At 39.5% G+C, this 18,501-nt stretch overlaps 1 protein-coding gene across 2 annotated transcripts; it reads right to left on the reverse strand.

The window, feature by feature from the left end:
* Positions 1–7,758: 7,758 nt before the first annotated feature.
* LOC117398052 (transcription factor MafA-like) lies at positions 7,759–18,194 on the reverse strand. Of its 2 annotated transcripts, none has more exons than XM_033997046.2 (4): positions 17,738–18,194; positions 15,829–16,479; positions 13,328–13,555; positions 7,759–12,117 (listed from the first exon to the last, which is right to left on the reverse strand). In XM_033997046.2, the coding sequence occupies exons 2-4, from the start codon at positions 16,477–16,479 to the stop codon at positions 11,953–11,955; spliced, it is 1,044 nt and encodes a 347-aa protein (XP_033852937.2). In that variant the 5' UTR covers positions 17,738–18,194; the 3' UTR covers positions 7,759–11,952. The 2 variants fall into 2 exon arrangements, with proteins under 2 accessions (XP_033852937.2, XP_058873038.1); XM_059017055.1 differs by having other exon boundaries at positions 15,829–16,482.
* Between the last annotated feature and the right edge of the window lie 307 nt (positions 18,195–18,501).

The following is an 18,501-nucleotide window of genomic DNA, read 5'->3' on the forward strand; positions in this document are numbered from 1 at the left end:
TAAAAAATCTGGTAAAGTAATTTTCTTTGTTGTTTTGCCGTGTAACATAGATTTGGAGGGTGAATAGTAAATACCAGGCAGTCATATAAATACTGCCAGCTATAGTTCAGTTTGACGTCGGTAAATTTAGTTTCAACACTAAATTTCACGACATTAGGTAAAAAACAACACAAATGTATACACACCAGCGGTATAAAAATTGAATTTAATGAGGTAATAGCGACATTTAGCCGAACTGAACATTATGTATTTATTTTTGTTCCAAAGCAATAACTTTCTTAATTGCATATACCACAACTCAAGAGTTGTCACATTAAAGCTCTCGTCTTTGCAAACATTTTTAGTTAGCGCTAGTTTGTTAATTGCGTGGTTCGATGGCTTAATTATACCAAGTGTCGTTTGTCTCAACCCTAATTTCTGAAGCGTAAATTACAGCAGCAACAACTACTGTTTAAATGCCTGAGTCGACAAGAGACAGATACGACCTGTACGTGTTTCCCTTTACTTCATGCCTGCAGTCTCTAGGCATGACCAGCAGATGGCAGCAAAAGAGCGCCGCTCTTACTTTACATCACAAATTGACTATAGCTATTTATTTGCTGATTTAGCTTGCATACATTTTTAATATCTATCTATCTATCTATCTATCTATCTATCTATCTATCTATCTATCTATATATCCATCTATCTATCTATCTATCTATCTATCTATCTATCTATCTATCTATCTGTCTATCTATCTATCTATCTATCTATCTATCTATCTATCTATCTATCTATCTATCTATCTATCTATCTGCCTTTTTAAATAAATGTGTCTGTTTCCACTTTTGTAATTACATCATTTTCTTTCTCCAATATGTAGAAATAATATTTCTTAATTATCAACATGCTTTCGCAATGTTAACATCTTTATGACCCCAGAAAAGTCATGTTTCTATTCTTGACTCAACAAAATATTTCCAGAATTACTGTAAATGCAGTTTAAGATCACTAGACTAGATTGCACTAGAATTACATTGTAAGTAGGGCAGCAGTGTGGAGTAACGGTTAGGGCTCTGACCTCTTGACCGGAGTGTTGTGGGTTCAATCCCAGGTGGGGGACACTGCTCCTGTACCCTTGAGTAAGATACTTTACTTGGATTGCTCCAATAAAAACCCAAATGGATAATTGTATATAAAAATAATGTGATATCTTGTAACAATTGTACATCTCCCTGGATAAGGGCGTCCACTAAGAAATAAATAATAATAACTGTAGTTTGAAATCACTAGAATGACATTGTAACTGCAGTTTGAGATCGCTAGACTTCACTGGAATTACATTTGAGATCACTAGGCTGTACTAGAATTACATTGTAACTGCAGTTTGAGATCACTATACTACATTGTACTGGAATTACATTGTAATTGTAGTTTAAGCCAATAAGAGGTCAGAGAATGGATTTTAAAGATGGTTAGCCCTCTTTTAAAGAGGGGCCAGTGATTAATGTGCTACAATAAGAAGTAAGAGAATGGCTTTTAAAACCTTACTTACTGCATTTTAATATCACAAAAGTATTAATTTGTAACATAATTTCAAATACTATCCTGAATTAGAAAGAAAAGGTAGTTTTGTTCTGGATGACAAATGAAAGCGGTTTTCGTCCAGAATAGCAGCTGCAAATAATTTGGTGACGTCAAGCCGATAAAAAGATGAAAAACAAAAACATGTTTGAGTTAGCTGGCTGCGTCAGAGTCAAGGACAAACCCATTATAAACAGAGTTTATCCATTTCTTGAAATGTATAACAAAATCCCACTAACAGTGTATTACCCTGTTAAAACTGTAGATAGCAAACTGCACAATGGCTTGGGATATAGTTGCACAGTAGAGAGACACAGACAGATACTGTAGCATACTGTTTGCCTGTCTGCATTGCCATTGAAGATAATTTGGGAAGGGTATAGTTAGCATACCGTGGTCCCATTCTACCAGCCTCACCCCATTGTAGCTGCCCTATACTTGTGCTACCATTGCCCCTCAGTATAATACAGAACCATTATAGCATTGCCATTTAGTCTCAGATACTGTGCTATTATTACACCACTATAAGGACCCTCTGTATTATTGTGTGTTTAAACCGGATTTAAGGCTGAGAAGGAGAGCGGAAATCATTTGAGGAAGCTCGAGTGTAAGTCAGGCTCATGTGACTCAGCATTTCAATCCAATTTTTTTTCTGACACTGCAAAAATGTACGCTATTTTAAGGAACTGTCGAGTTTTTTGACAGACACTGCAGCCCCCATGGTGGACACCCTATTGACAGTGCTATGGCAGGTGAATCAGTTCCATGGTGGACACCCTATTGACAGTTGCTTAAACAGTAGGTTTGTTGACTGGAACACTAAATAGTCAGATTCCTATAGTACTGTATTATTACAGTCCCAATTCATTTGACTTCAGTGTTACCAGACCTTCAGTATTAAGGTCATATGTTGGTTGCTGGACTGGTCTTAATATCGAGGTGTCATTGTATTATGGGTATGTGTGTGTTTATATATATATATATATATATATATATAAAGTAGCTCTTGAATTCCCTAATGAGTTTTAATCTTGTCAGTGCTAAGATAAGCAATATGTCTAATATTAGTGCTATGGCAGGTGAATCAGTCCCATGGTGTACACCCTATTGACAGTGCTATGGCAGGTGAATCAGTCCCATGGTGTACACCCTATTGACAGTGCTATGGCAGGTGGATCAGTCCCATGGTTTACACCCTTTTGACAGTGCTATGGCAGGTGGATCAGTCCCATGGTTTACACCCTTTTGACAGTGCTATGGCAGGTGGATCAGTCCCATGGTTTACACCCTTTTGACAGTGCTATGGCAGGTGGATCAGTCCCATGGTTTACACCCTTTTGACAGTTGCTTAAACAGTAGATTTGTTGACTGGAACCAGGGTTGGCGATTTAAAAAAAAATAAAATAAAAAATCTGTGATTTATTTGATTTAAATTTGATTTTTTTTATTTAAATCTATTTCTTTTTTTAATTATTGAGTTTTTTTTTTGTTTGTGGTACCGTAGTTGTAGCTCTACAGTACCTCCAAACTGTAAATTTAAGAACGTTGGAAATGGTGGTTTGTGAATAGTTACATACCCAACTAAATTACTCAATCTTAAATGAATACACAGATAAAGCAAATTGTTTATCATTGTGGCATCCTCTAAATGTGAACTACAATATGTGAACTATATTAAAATAGAAACTATATAAAATAGGTAGTAAATGAAACAATGATTTAAATCGGCCAACCCTGACTGGAACACTAAATAGTCAGATTCCTATGGTACAGTCCCAATTCCTTTGACTTCAGTGTTACCAAACCTTCAGTACTGTGTGTGTGTGTGTGTGTGTGTGTGTGTGTGTGTGTGTGTGTGTGTGTGTGTGTGTGTGTGTTTGTGTGTGTGTGTGTGTGTGTGTTTGTGTGTGTGTGTGTGTGTGTGTGTGTGTGTAAAGTAGCTCTTGAATTCCCTAATGAGTTTTAATCTTGTCAGCACTGAGATAAGCAATCTGTCTAATAATAGATTTTGTGTCCGGTGATTCAGCTCCTGTGTATTTTGTTTGAATTTCTCCGATTTCAAAACTCACTGTGTATAAATTAGCCAATACTGGAGGATTGAAATTGTGTTTTTGTGACTGTGTCTGTCTGCCACACAACCCAGTGACTGACAAACAGAACATGAGGGTGAAGGTTCTCTGTCTCTGTCTGTCTGTATCCCGCTCCCCCTCTCTCCCTCTCCCACTTCTCTCTCCCCTCTTCTTTCACCCTTTCTCTCTACCTGTCACCCTTTATCACTCCCTCTCTCTCCCCTCTCCCCTTCTCCACCCCTCTCTTTCCCCCTCTTTCCCTCTGTCCTCCTCTCACTCTTCCCCGCTTCCCTTCTCCCTTCTCTCACCTCTTCCCTTTCCTGTCTATCTGTTCAAATTGCCTTTCGGTTCAGATTTGTGTTCCTTTAGGAATATGATATCGGAATGCGGTATTAAAATTCAATACCTGTGCAGAATCTGAGGGTTATCAGTTTAATAGTTTCTCTTTTGATAAGTGCCTGTGAATAACATTGGATACCTAAAATTGATATTAACAGACAGCACAATTCAAATGTCACCTTCAGCGTTACATTCATCACTTTATTAATAAAGTCTTGTACAATGTTATGCAATGATAATTCTGTATTATACTGAGGGGCGATGGTAGGACAAGTATAGGGCAGCTACAATGGGATGAGGCTGGTAGAATGGGACCACAGTGTGCTAACTATACCCTAAATGATCTTCAGTGGCAGATAGTGTCACTGTTTGTGTCTCACTATGTGTCTCTGTTTGTGTGTCTCTGTGTGTGTCTCTCAGTGTGTGTTTCTCTCAGTGTGTGTCTTTTTCGGTGTGTGTCTCAGTGTGTCTATCTATGTCTTTCATAGTATGTGTTTGGGAGAGAGTGGGGGGGAGGGTAAGTTGAAAAGTTAATTTGTTTCGGAGCATGTAAATAGCTGACAGGGCTAGTTTGGCCCCCCCACGTGGGTCAGTCCTAGATTAGCCCCTCGGCCCCCCCTCTTCTCTCTCACAATAGCTAGGCTGATGCTCCTTCAATGGGGTTTTCAGAGCACTAATCCCTCTCATAGAGACAGTGCAGCCCGGGCTGAGTGAGGTCACAGGGACTACACAGAGAAATGCACTGCTCTCCGTCTGTCTGTCTGTGTCTGTCTGTCTGTCTACTCTGCACCACAGGGAACTGGACAGAGATCTACACTGCTCTTTCTCTGTCTGTCTGTGTCTGTCTCTATCTGGCTGCGTCTCCCCCTCTACCCTCTCTCCTCTCTCCCCTGTCTACCTCACCCATCTTTCTTTCCTCTCTCTTCTCCCCTCTCTTCCCGTCTCTCTTCTCCTATCTCCTTTCTGTCCTCTCTTTAGTGAGTACTTATTTAATTTTCACGCAGTTGTATTAAATGGAACCTTTTGTCCGTTCCTAAGTGGATTCGTTTTGAATTATTAATTTAAGGTTTCAGAAACTTAGGCAGCACTCTGATCACCTCTGAATGAGTAAAAAAATATAGAAACATTCATTTCCCTCCCCTACACCTTATTGACGTAGCTATGACAGGTGAATCAGTCCCATGGTCTACACCCTATTGACAGTGCTATGGCAGGTGAATCAGTCCCATGTTGTACACCCTATTGACAGTGCTATGACAGGTGAATCAGTCCCATGGTGTACACCCTATTGACAGTGCTATGACAGGTCAATCAGTCCCATGGTGTACACCCTATTGACAGTGCTATGACAGGTGAATCAGTCCCATGGTCTACACCCTATTGACAGTGCTATGGCAGGTGAATCAGTCCCATGTTGTACACCCTATTGACAGTGCTATGACAGGTGAATCAGTCCCATGGTCTACACCCTATTGACAGTGCTATGGCAGGTGAATCAGTCCCATGTTGTACACCCTATTGACAGTGCTATGACAGGTGAATCAGTCCCATGGTCTACACCCTATTGACAGTGCTATGACAGGTGAATCAGTCCCATGGTGTACACCCTATTGACAGTGCTATGACAGGTGAATCAGTCCCATGGTGTACACCCTATTGACAGTGCTATGACAGGTGAATCAGTCCCATGGTCTACACCCTATTGACAGTGCTATGGCAGGTGAATCAGTCCCATGCTGTACACCCTATTGACAGTGCTATGGCAGGTGAATCAATCCCATGCTGTACACCCTATTGACAGTGCTATGGCAGGTGAATCAGTCCCATGCTGTACACCCTATTGACAGTGCTATGACAGGTGAATCAGTCCCATGGTCTACACCCTATTGACAGTGCTATGGCAGGTGAATCAGTCCCATGTTGTACACCCTATTGACAGTGCTATGACAGGTGAATCAGTCCCATGGTGTACACCCTATTGACAGTGCTATGGCAGGTGAATCAATCCCATGGTGTGCACCCTATTGACAGTGCTATGGCAGGTGAATCAGTCCCATGCTGTACACCCTATTGACAGTGCTATGGCAGGTGAATCAATCCCATGCTGTACACCCTATTGACAGTGCTATGGCAGGTGAATCAGTCCCATGCTGTACACCCTATTGACAGTGCTATGGCAGGTGAATCAGTCCCATGCTGTACACCCTATTGACAGTGCTATGGCAGGTGAATCAGTCCCATGGTGTGTATCCTGTTGATAGTGGCTAAAATATTTACACCACCTGGAATTGTAGGATTGAGACCTAATTAAAAAAAAATAAAACTATATGAACATGATTTAGGTATTTTATTTAACATCATGTAATCAAAAAAAAAAAAACTACAAAAGGATATTGCAAAGGTCTACCAGAAGCCATAATAGTAATAAAGTATTTCATGTTAGATTTCTGAATGTCACATTTTTCCATTTTTGAAACTACAAAGCGGTATGCAATTCAATATTTGAACGTAACATTATTCAGCAGGTTTCAATTGACTTTATGAAGCAAAATTAGTTAATCCTGTAGGGTGATGCACAACTTTTGGCCATAGTGGTACATCCTATTGACAGTGCTATGGCAGGAAGATCAGTCCCATGGTGCACACCTTATTGACAGTAAAGATCTGCTTGGGTATAAAAATAAAACCAGACCCGAACCCGACCCGACCACGGGCAATCAGAACCCGACCCGAGCCCGAGACCTTTTAATTTTTTACATACCCGACTCGACCCGACCCAACCCGACCCGACCCGAATATCGCCATAAATAATATCAAATATGCTATTGAAATACAGAAAGCATATTTCGAGTCAAAATGCAAATTAAAAAGAAAACAAATACTCTCAGTGAAGCATCCCGTTAGATGAACATTTTACTTGGTAGTCTCAGATACAGACATATAGCATCATGTTTGGATAAACCTAGCTAAAAAACAGCAAAGTTAACGCAAAGATGAATTTCCCATCTTTTTGCTGTCATATTTAAGTAGAAGTTTGCAAGATTTGCACTGTACAATTCCACTTGAACTTTTACTTTCGTGGAAAACAACAATGTCGAAATGTTTCCAAACAGAGGATTTACCCTTTCCAGCGACAGAACTTTCCACTACTAAACATTCTCCAGTAGACAGCTTTCTTTTTATATCAACATCCTCCATACTTAATAATGCAGAATCACTTTTTGGCTGTATTTTTTACAGCATAAAAACGAGAACGCAGAGACGCCTCTCACTGCATGCTTTACGCTTTGCTCACGTGGGATGTATGATTCTAAGTCGGAAATAATTTTAGGAGGCATTTGCATTTGCAAGAGGAAAAAAAACACTCGCTTAAATGTAACAATGCATTTATTTATAAAACACTGAGCCAGCCCGACCCGAGCCTGAGTGCTTGACACAGAATATACACCTGTCCCGACCCGAACCCGACACATATAGTCAGGTCTCGTCGGGTTCAGGTCGGGTAACCAGGCTTTAAATGACAGTGCTATGACAGGAAGATCAGTCTCATGGTGTACACCCTATTGACAGTGCTATGGCAGGTGAATCAGTCCCATGGTGCACACCCTATTGACAGTGCTATGACAGGTGAATCAGTCCCATGGTGCACACCCTATTGACAGTGCTATGACAGCCGAATCAGTCCCATGGTGTACATCCTATTGACAGTGCAATGGCAGGTGAATCAGTCCCATGGTGTACAGCTATGGCCAAAGGTTTTGACAGACGTACAGATAGACAGATATATTTGAAATAGTTGTTTTAATACCCTATTGTCATATAGGTTTTTAAAATAATTTTATTAACACATTTTAAAACCTGAGAAAATAATACATTTAATCAATTTAGTTGCAATATATATTTTTTTCCCCACTTTTTTTTGTAATAAATAAGCAAGTCTAAAAATGACTTCTAATAAGCACTTATGATGACAATAAATCTGTATTAAAAGCTTGGTATTAATGCCAGGCCAGAGAAAGTGGTCTTACCCTTATACAAATTCACCACGATATAAGCGCCTTGAGGTTACTATGATAAAAGGCGCTATATAAATGTAAATAGATAAATAAATAAAAAAAGTGCATGGTAATTTTGCAGTTTTCCCCCATGCTTTTCCCCATGGCTATACAATGCATTTCCCATAGTTTACCATGGTTTGCCATGTTTATTAAAATACTTTACTTTACCTCTCTGTGCTGTACTATGTTTACCTATGCTTTAGCTTTCACTGGCTTTATTACACTTTGATGTGCTTTTACTATGGGGAACTATTATAAGGGTTAGTTTACCGTGGTTTGTTTTTTAATATGCAATACCAGACCTCTATGTGCTTTACAATGCTTCCCTATGCTTTACCAGACCTCTCTGTGCTTTACAGTGCTTACCTATGCTTTACCATTATTTCACTGTGCTTTATTATATTTTGCTATGCTTTTACCATGGGAAACTTTTTTCTCACAATGCAGTTGTTTCCCATAATAAAGAAGGGAAGTTCACACCGGTGTAGAAGACTAACTGTTAAATTTGTTTCATTACCTTTAGTCTCAGATTGATGGTGTAAAAAGCCCTTGTGTGGAACTGGCCTTTAGAAGATATTGCTATGACCTTAACTTTTAAACAAATGTAAAGATGTACTGAAAAACAAAATAAGAATTGGTAACCCAGTACCATGAGTGCTACTTATTTAATTCTGTACAGTACTGCCTATTTGTTCTGCCTTTCATTTTGACTTTACATTGCCTTCCATAGGAACAAAATGGGCTCTATTGATGAATATAGCAGAAGCAGCTTCATTGATTTACAATTCATAGTTTTAAAGTGTTCAACAGCATCATATGGGATTATTACTGTGCTTGAACCACCCTTAGAAAAGTTCACCACAGTATTTTTGCATGGTATTATAAAAGTTCACCATGGTATTTTTCCCCCATGCTTTTGCCATGTTTATTAATGTGCTTTACCACACCTCTCAGTGCTTTACAATGCTTCCCTATGCGTTACCATGCTTTCACTGTGCTTTATTACACTTTGAAGTGCTTTTACTATGGGAAACGTTTATAAGGGCAGCGTCACAACTATTAGGAGGCTAGTTCGGATTTGCTGACTACAAACTTTACATAATTGCAAACTGAACGAAATGTTGGTAGTAACAATAATAATAATAATAATAATAATAATAATAATAATAATAATAATAATGATGATGATATAAAACTTTAAACTATAAGCTTCTTCAAAACCCTTTATTTAAGAGACTGACAGCTGTCAGAAAATCAGATTCCTTTGATATTTGTATCGGTTCTTTCTTTCTTTCTTTCTTTCTTTCTTTCTTTTTGCTGCAGAGGTTATTTCCTTGCATGTCCGGCACGCAGGGGGCATCTTTTGGTTATATTTAGGGATAAGGATGGGGGTTGAATTTGGGGTTTTAACCAGTGCTTGGAATTGTTTTATTGTCTATTTTTTATAAGTCACGATTCTGATGTCAGAGTTTAGTTTTTGTCCATACAAACCAGTTTCATCCAGTTTGCGTCGTCCTTTGAATGGGAGTCCAGTGGAACAGTGGGTAGTCCAACAAACTCTAAAGTCTTTCTAGGGATGGAGGTGATTTCGTAGATTTTGGGATCTTTGATTCATTTTTAATATATATATATATATATATATATATATATATATATATATATATATATATACAGACATGCTCAAATTTGTTGGTACCCTTACAGCTTATTGAAATAATGCTTCATTCCTCCTGAAAAGTGATGAAATTAAAAGCTATTTTATCATGTATACTTGCATGCCTTTGGTATGTCATAGAATAAAGCAAAGAAGCTGTGAAAAGAGGTGAATTATTGCTTATTCTACAAAGATATTATAAAATGGCCTGGACACATTTGTTGGTACCCCTTAGAAAAGATAATAAAGAATTGGATTATAGTGATATTTCAAACTAATTAGTTTCTTTAATTAGTATCACACATGTCTCCAATCTTGTAATCAGTCATTCAGCCTATTTAAATGGAGAAAAGTAGTCACTGTGCTGTTTGGTATCATTGTGTGCACCACACTGAACATGGACCAGAGAAAGCAAAGGAGAGAGCTGTCTGAGGAGATCAGAAAGAAAATAATAGACAAGCATGGTAAAGTTAAAGGCTACAAGACCATCTCCAAGCAGCTTGATGTTCCTGTGACAACAGTTGCAAATATTATTAAGAAGTTTAAGGCCCATTGAACTGTAGCCAACCTCCCTGGGCGTGGCCGCAAGAGGAAAATCGACTCCAGATTGAACAGAAGGATAGTGCGAATGGTAGAAAAAGAACCAAGGATAACTGCCAAAGAGATACAAGCTGAACTCCAAGGTGAAGGTACGTCAGTTTCTGATCGCACCATCCGTCGCTTTTTGAGCGAAAGTGGGCTCCATGGAAGAAGACCCAGGAGGACTCTACTTTTGAAAGAAAAACATAAAAAAGCCAGACTGGAATTTGCTCAAATGCATATTGACAAGCCACAATCCTTCTGGGAGAATGTCCTTTGGACAGATGAGTCAAAACTGGAGCTTTTTGGCAAGTCACATCAGCTCTATGTTCACAGACGAAAAAATGAAGCTTTCAAAGAAAAGAACACCATACCTACAGTGAAACATGGAGGAGGCTCGGTTATGTTTTGGGGCTGCTTTGCTGTGCCTGGCACAGGGTGCCTTGAATCTGTGCAGGGCACAATGAAATCTCAAGACTATCAAGGCATTCTGGTGCGAAACGTACCGCCCAGTGTCAGAAAGCTCTGTCTCAGTCGCAGGTCATGGGTCCTCCAACAGGATAATGACCCAAAACACACAGCTAAAAGCACCCAAGAATGGATAAGAACAAAACATTGGACTATTCTGAAGTGGCCTTCTATGAGTCCTGATCTGAATCCTATCGAACATCTATGGAGAGAGCTGAAACTTGCAGTCTGGAGAAGGCACCCATCAAACCTGAGACAGCTGGAGCAGTTTGCTCAGGAAGAGTTGGCCAAACTACCTGTTAACAGGTGCAGAAGTCTCATTGAGAGCTACAGAAAACGTTTGATTGCAGTGATTGCCTCTAAAGGTTGTGCAACAAAATATTAAGTTAGCGGTCCCATCATTGTTGTCCATGCCATTTTCATTTGTTTTCTTATTTACAATATTATGTTGAATAAAAAATCAAAAGCAAAGTCTGATTTCTATTAAATATGGAATAAACAATGGTGGATGCCAATTACTTTTGTCAGTTTCAAGTTATTTCAGAGAAAATTGTGCATTCTTCGTTTTTTGTGGAGGGGTACCAACAAATTTGAGCACATCTGTATATATATATATATATATATATATATATATATATATATATATATATATATATATATATATTGGTTGATTTGAGTTTTTTAGTTATTCACCTATATCCAACTGATTTCTGGTAATCTTTGGTTAACTTTTTTTTTTAAGATTTAAGATTTTGGTGATTTCTGATTATTTGTATGGTGATTTTCTTTTTTTGGTTGTATTTGTCTTCTCTCTCTGTCACTCCCTCACAAGAACAGTCCTGTGGTGAGGTAGGTCTGTGTGATTTTTAGTTGATGAATTAGGATGATTTTTCAGGTGATTTCGATGATTGATATTCCACTGTTCATAAAAAGTAGCCCTACAGAGAGGTGGTTCAAAGTGATTAACATTTTTATTATTATTATTTTTCAGATTGTTCATGTGATTTCAGATGATTTTAAAGGTGACTTAATGTAATTTTTCAGCTGATTCAAGGTGATTTTTCTGGTGATTATACATGTGATTTCTGTGGATTTCTTCCAGGTAGAGAGGTAGGCAGGTTGCGAGGTGATCCCAGAGCCTCTTCTTGTTAAGTGATTTTGTCATGTTATTTTGGGAGACAGTTCAGGTGATTTTGGAGGGGGGAGGGGAGTTGATTCCTCACAGGAAGTAGTCCCGTGGGGAGGTGGGGTCAGGGTTGCCTTGCCCCCCCGGAGTAGCCTCGGTGTTCTGGGAGAAGCTGCTCGAGACAAGCTTCTCGTAGCGGGCTTTGTACGCATCTCTCTCCCTCAACACTCGAGCAAGCTCACACTGCAACTGATCCAGCTAGAGACAGAGACAGAGAGAGAAACCATCAATACTGTGCACTAGCAGCACTGTGGAGTAGTGGTTAGGGTTCTGGACTTTTGACCGGAGGGTCATGGGTTCAGTCCCCGATGGGGGGCACTGCTGCTGTACCCTTGAACAAGGTACTTTACCTAGATTGCTCCAGTAAAAACCCAACTGTATAAATGGGTAATTGTATGTAAAAAATAATGTGATATCTGTATAATGTGATATCTTGTAACAATTGTAAGTTGCCCTGGATAAGGGCGTCTGCTAAGAAATAAATAACAATAACTACAGATATACAACTACAGAGAGTGGAACAATCAATATTGTGTACTACAGATAAACCCAACTATGGAGAGAGACAGAGAGGGAGGGAGAGAGAGAGGACAGAAACACACATTACTGTGTATTATACTTCAAGTCATGTCTCCATTAGAACCTGTTAGCAGCAGCTACACTTATAATGTCTTTGAGAGTGTAGCGCTGCACTCAGAGTGTCAACGACAAAGAATTAAACATGTTTAAACCACAACAGGAGCTATAAAAACAGATTAAGTGTGTTGATGTCAGCTTTTTGTGTGTTTTTTTATTAGATTGAATGATTAATAATATGTTTCTGAGTGTCTGAGGAGTTACTGACTCCATATATTCCAAACCGCACTCTGAGATCACAGGATGCAGGGCTGCTGATTCCTAGGGTCAACAGAAGCAACGGGAGGTAAGGCTTAAATTATGGAATGCTCTGCATTCGTTGTCAGGGAAGCTGGGACCGTTACAGTTTTCAAGTCAAGACTAAAAACACACTTTTATAAAATGGCTTTCTTATCTTAGTGGGTTTTAATGTAACTTTAAAATTGCTGCTTTTGTATTGTGTGTATACTGTTATTTAAATCTGTTATTTAAATAGTCTGATTGTGGCAGTTGTATGTGTGACATGCTATACAAATTTATTGTGTGTTTTTTCTGCTATGTACTGTACAGTGCTTTGCAATACTTTTGTATAAAAAGCTCTTTATAAATGCAATAAATAATAAATGAGGTACTGTTGTGTAGCTGTGTGTATTGCTGTGTAGTTATGTGTTGTGTAGCTGTGTTGTGTTGTGTAGTTTGTATGCGAGGTGCTCCTCTCTGACTCCAGCAGATGTTTCGGGTGTGTTGTGTTGTATTGTTGCATTGTTGTGTAGCTGTGTTGTGTAGTTTGTACCTGCTGTGCCAGGTGGCTCTTCTCTGACTCCAGTACGTGTTTCTGCTGCACTCTCTTGAAGCGGCAGGACTGCGCGTAGCCGCGGTTCTTCAGTGTGCGTCTCTTCTGCTTCAGCCTCACGATCTCTTCCTTGCTGAAGCCACGCAGGTGACGGTTCAGCTCGCGCACAGACATGCTCACCAGCTGGTCATCTGAGAAACGCTCCTCCAGACACAACTGTGCTGCCACCTAGGGGCAGGAAGAGGAACACACACCGTTATGTAAATGTTTACCACGGTAATTGTGCATGTTTTTTTTAATATGCTTTACCATACCTCTCTGTGCTTTACAGTGATTACCTATGCTTTAGCTTTCACTGTGCTTTATTGCACTTTGCTCTGCTTTTACTATGGGGAACTTTTAAAAAGGACTGTAAAACGCATGCAAGATACAAACTGTGAGACAGACAATCAGTAACATACAATACAAAACTTCAAAATGTTCAATCACAGTAGGAGCAAACTAAGAAACTAAGTCAAGTACACAGGGCAGTGCTGGCAGGACCACACTATATAACACTAATGTAAAACCCTGTACAGACCTACAGCAGCTACCCAACATGGTGTCTATATAAAGTTGTAATCTAGTGGCTGGCGTTGCCTGCTGTGTTCTGGGCAGAGCCTCGCTGGGCTGTACTGTACACAGGGCAATCGTGGCAGGACCCAACATGGTGTCTATAGAAAGTTCTAATCTAGTGGCTTTAAGTACAGCTGGTACACCTCAGTGTAACCATTAACCTGTCTCCCCCTGCAACACTCTGCCCCTGAGTGTATGTAAAAACACTTCCATGTGGTATTTCTTACAGATGTATTTCTTCTATCCACTAGGGGGCAGAATGTTGCAGGAGGGGGCAGGATAATAATGGCTCCACTCTGATGTACCTGACGTAATTTAGACACGATTCTGAGAACTCTATTGAGGCCACAGGGTTTGCTTTCTACTTTTCAAAAAGTCCCCAGGATGTGACGAGTGAAACAGAAAACGATACAAAGTGAAACAAGAGTAAGACTCTATCCTTCCTGTGTCACATGTAAAGGGCACACATGCACACATACATGCAGTCACACACAGACACACTCACACACACAGACACACTACAGATGAGTCCTGTATGTGTTTAATTTTTCCACCCTCCCCCTTCCTTCCTTCTTTATAATCTTGGTGTCCATAGCTGACAGTAAGCAGGCTTATTGGTCACAGTTATAGCAAAATATAATCTGCAGATCCAATACTGGTTATGAGATTATGCAGCTCATGGTAATTCACGGGAGTTCTACCCAGAGCATACAAACATGTTTACCGTGGGCCACATTCCGGAATGAACTGGAAACAGAATTAGAGATAATAAATACAGTCACCCTTATAAAAGTTTAATAGTAAATTTGCACAGTAATTTAGCAGTTTTCACTCATGCTTTTCCCATGGTTAGACAATGCATTTGCTATAGTCTACCCTGTTTTTTCTTTTTTGTTTTTTTAACATGCTTTACCATACCTCTCTGTGCTTTATTACACTTTTGCTGTGCTTTTTTGTTTTGTTTTGTTTATAATTTAGTGTGCCCAATTATTATAACCCCTGATTTTCTCCCCAATTTGGAATGTCCAATAATTTTTTTCTGAATCTTTTCTTATGGGACACTTACAAAAACATAAATTTCTATTTTTGTATTCATTCCAATCACTGTATCAAAAAGATATAAGGAATCAATTACAGATGCAATGATGCAAGACTCTGTCCAGCACGCAGCAGGCAACGACAGTGCACTGGTGCGTGGGTAGCTGCTTGGTACAATACTAAACTATTATTGCATTGACATTGAAGATCATTTGGGAAGGGTATAGTTAGCACACTGTGGTCCCATTCTACCAGTCTCACCCCATTGTAGCTGCCCTATGCTTGCGCTACCAATCGCCCCTCAATGTAATACAGAACCATTATTGCCATTGTAGCGCCACTGTCTGCCTGCATTGCCATTGAAGATCATTTGTGAAGGGTATAGTTAGCACACTGGTCCCATTCGTCTAGCCTCATCTCATAAATAGAGGTTACTTCTAGTAGATGTTTATTCCCTCTGTGCTAGATTCCCCCTGTGCAAACTGTTCTAATGTTATGTTTTAGTTTCTAATATTCTAATCTAAATCAGATGTGCAAATTAGTTGAATCATGATGCCTCAATGCTTTCAGTGGGTTGGGTAGTTTTACAGACTGTTGGTCTCAGTAGAGAAGTGATTGAACATAGGTTTGATATGTTTGGGACTGCAGATAGTCACTGAATACAGGGGTGGTCGTAATACTGAATACAGGGGTGGTCTTAATACTGAATACAGGGGTGTCTTTTATACTGAGGTGGCCTTTAAGCAAGGTTTCAATGTGCTTACATTTTTAAAAGAAAACACTAAAACACAGTATTTGAGTAAGTACAATAAAATCCACTCTGAATAATGGTAAACATAAAAACATACCTGTTGGTTGTGATGGTGATGTGTGAGGTGGTGATGCGCCTGACTAACCAGCTCCTCCGCCGACACCGGAGAAGTCCCGGCCACTCCCAGGTACCCTGGGGGCCCCATGCTGCCCCCCGTGGCGGGATGTGTGATCTGCAGGCCGGGGTGGTGATGGTGTGGGAGCTGGGCGGGGTGACCTTGCTGCGGATGGGCCCCGGGCCCCGCTCGGAAGGCGTCCAGGCTCTGGAGCTGCGTCACGCCCGTCACAGCTGCCGCTGCTGCTGAGTTGATGAGAGCCTCGACTGCGTCCTCGGGGCTCAGTCCCAGCGAGTCCGAGCCCAGCTGCTGCTGCAGCGTGGCCATCCAGTACAGCTCCTCCAGCGAGCTGCGCGACTCCGACCCCAGACTGGCAGAGCAGGACGCCCCTGACCCGCTCAGGTCGCTGAAGGTGGGGGAGGGGGGCACGGAGCTGCAGGGGGTGGAGTTCAGGGACCCCCCCACCACCACGCTGGGGAGCCTAGGGGCCGTGCACCCCCGGGGGTTCGGGGGGAGGCTCTCCGAGGGCGGCTCACGCTTCACGTCGAACTTCATCAGGTCGAAGTCGTTCACATACTCCATTTCCAAAGGGCTGGTGGGGAGCGAGTCTGGCAGCTGGAGAGAGGCAGACATCTTCTAGAGGAGGAGGGAAAGGGGGAAGAACCTTTAATGAGCAATGAGTTGAGCTGAGTTTACTTTTAGTGTAGTGTAGTATAGCATAGCATAGTTTAGTATAATTTAGTAAAGTATAGTAAAGCATAGTATAGTTTAGTATAGTATTGTAGCATCTTACAGCATATTATAGTTTAGTATAGCACAGCATAGTTCAGTGTACTATAGTTCATAATTGTGAGATGAAGATGTCCTCCGGGGTGGCACAGCATTTCAGCTGCTCTGACGTCATCTTCTAGCTGAAACCAGCGCACGCACGCACGCACATTATGGAGGAGTTTTCAGTTTATCAGTTACTTTTCTTTTTAGTTAAGTATTTGCTGAATATTCTGTTGGATTCTGATTCTACTACAACTAAATATACGAATACATTTGAAAAAAAAAACTAGTGTTATATATCGCGTCTGTCAATCGCAATAAAACCAAATGTCTAAAAACGAATAATCATATGTATATCTATATATATCTATATCTATATATATATATATATATATATATATATATTTGTTACACGCTATACGTTACACGTAGGCTATACCTAAATACTAGTGTTATCAAAATGTAAATCCCATCTGAATATTAACATGTTTATAATCTGTTGCAAAAGATTAATGTAAAACTTAAAATTTCAAACATGTTTTTCTGTCCATATTTTTTCTTTTTTTTATTCGATTATGAAATTAGCGGTTCAGTATTAAAGTTAAAAAAAAAATATTTCGAGATTAATGTAACATTGAGTAACTAGTTTGAACTCTTGTAATAATAATAATAATAATAATAATAATAATAATAATAATATAACAGTTTAAGATATTGGAAAATGCGTTCTGTCTGTATAGCCTAAATAGATTTACATCATACAACTAAAGGTGCGTGTGTGTGTGTGTGTGTGTATACATACACACAGGGTGATTAAAAAGTAAGATTACCACATTAACGCACCATATCTCATGTGGTAACTTACTTTCTAATCACCCTATATCTACATATATGTATGTATGTATGTCTGCGTGTGTGTGTGAAATACAGGCAGACCGATAACTATTTAAATACCCCTTTAAACAGCCCCCTATCGCGTACCCTGTATACACCGAGCGATTACCACAACTCCTTTTAAACTTCTATATTTCTATATTGCAACTGATGCTATAGCATAAACACTGCTTATTCTCTGTAGTTAATCGGTAAATGGTAAAAATACAGACGCACTGATACTCACAGTTAGCTGTTAGTTTGTTGTTCGGGCCAGTTAACTTTTGCCAGCACCTTCTGTCTTCAATAGGAGCTCGATTCAACCGTGTGACAACTCCGCAGCGCTGTCATGTATTATGAAAAACAAAAAACAAAAAAAAAAACAAAAAAAAAAAACAATACGCTGTATCCGTTTAAAGACACTGACACATATTATAATAATATATATGTATATATAGAAAATATAATTACAAGAAACATATATATATATATATATTATAATAATACAATTAGTAATAATAATAATAAAAAGTTCTGAAGAATAACATTAAAAATACATTTTAATGGAAAGTCGGTTATAGGTTATGCAAGTAACAAATCGCTTGTCAAAAATAATGTCTGCATAACGTTCCGTTTGTCTTTAATTAGATATACTGTTTAATTGTTTTTCAAACTCAGTTAAAAAAAAATGCTGTTCAACGAATCTGACAGTCACTCTACTTAGTGTGAAATACAAACGGGGACGATGATGTCACCAGATAGTATTATAATACCGACCAATAGACGCTAAGTTCTATGGGCGGGGTCATGTAGCAAGTTTACCTGAAGCGAGGCGCCTGGATGTTGGAATATAGTGTCGAGTCTTTCTCTTCCATATCTAAACGGTTTTGTTCTGTTCAGTTCAGTCCTGTTCAGTTTGACATTATAATATAATTAATTCTCCTTGGTGTCTGTGTTAGTTTGTTACATTCTTCCAGAGTTTAATTTCATAAAGCTGCAGACACGATTATC

Source organism: Acipenser ruthenus, chromosome 54 (genome assembly GCF_902713425.1).
Source record: "Acipenser ruthenus chromosome 54, fAciRut3.2 maternal haplotype, whole genome shotgun sequence".
Taxonomy (NCBI): domain Eukaryota; kingdom Metazoa; phylum Chordata; class Actinopteri; order Acipenseriformes; family Acipenseridae; genus Acipenser; species Acipenser ruthenus.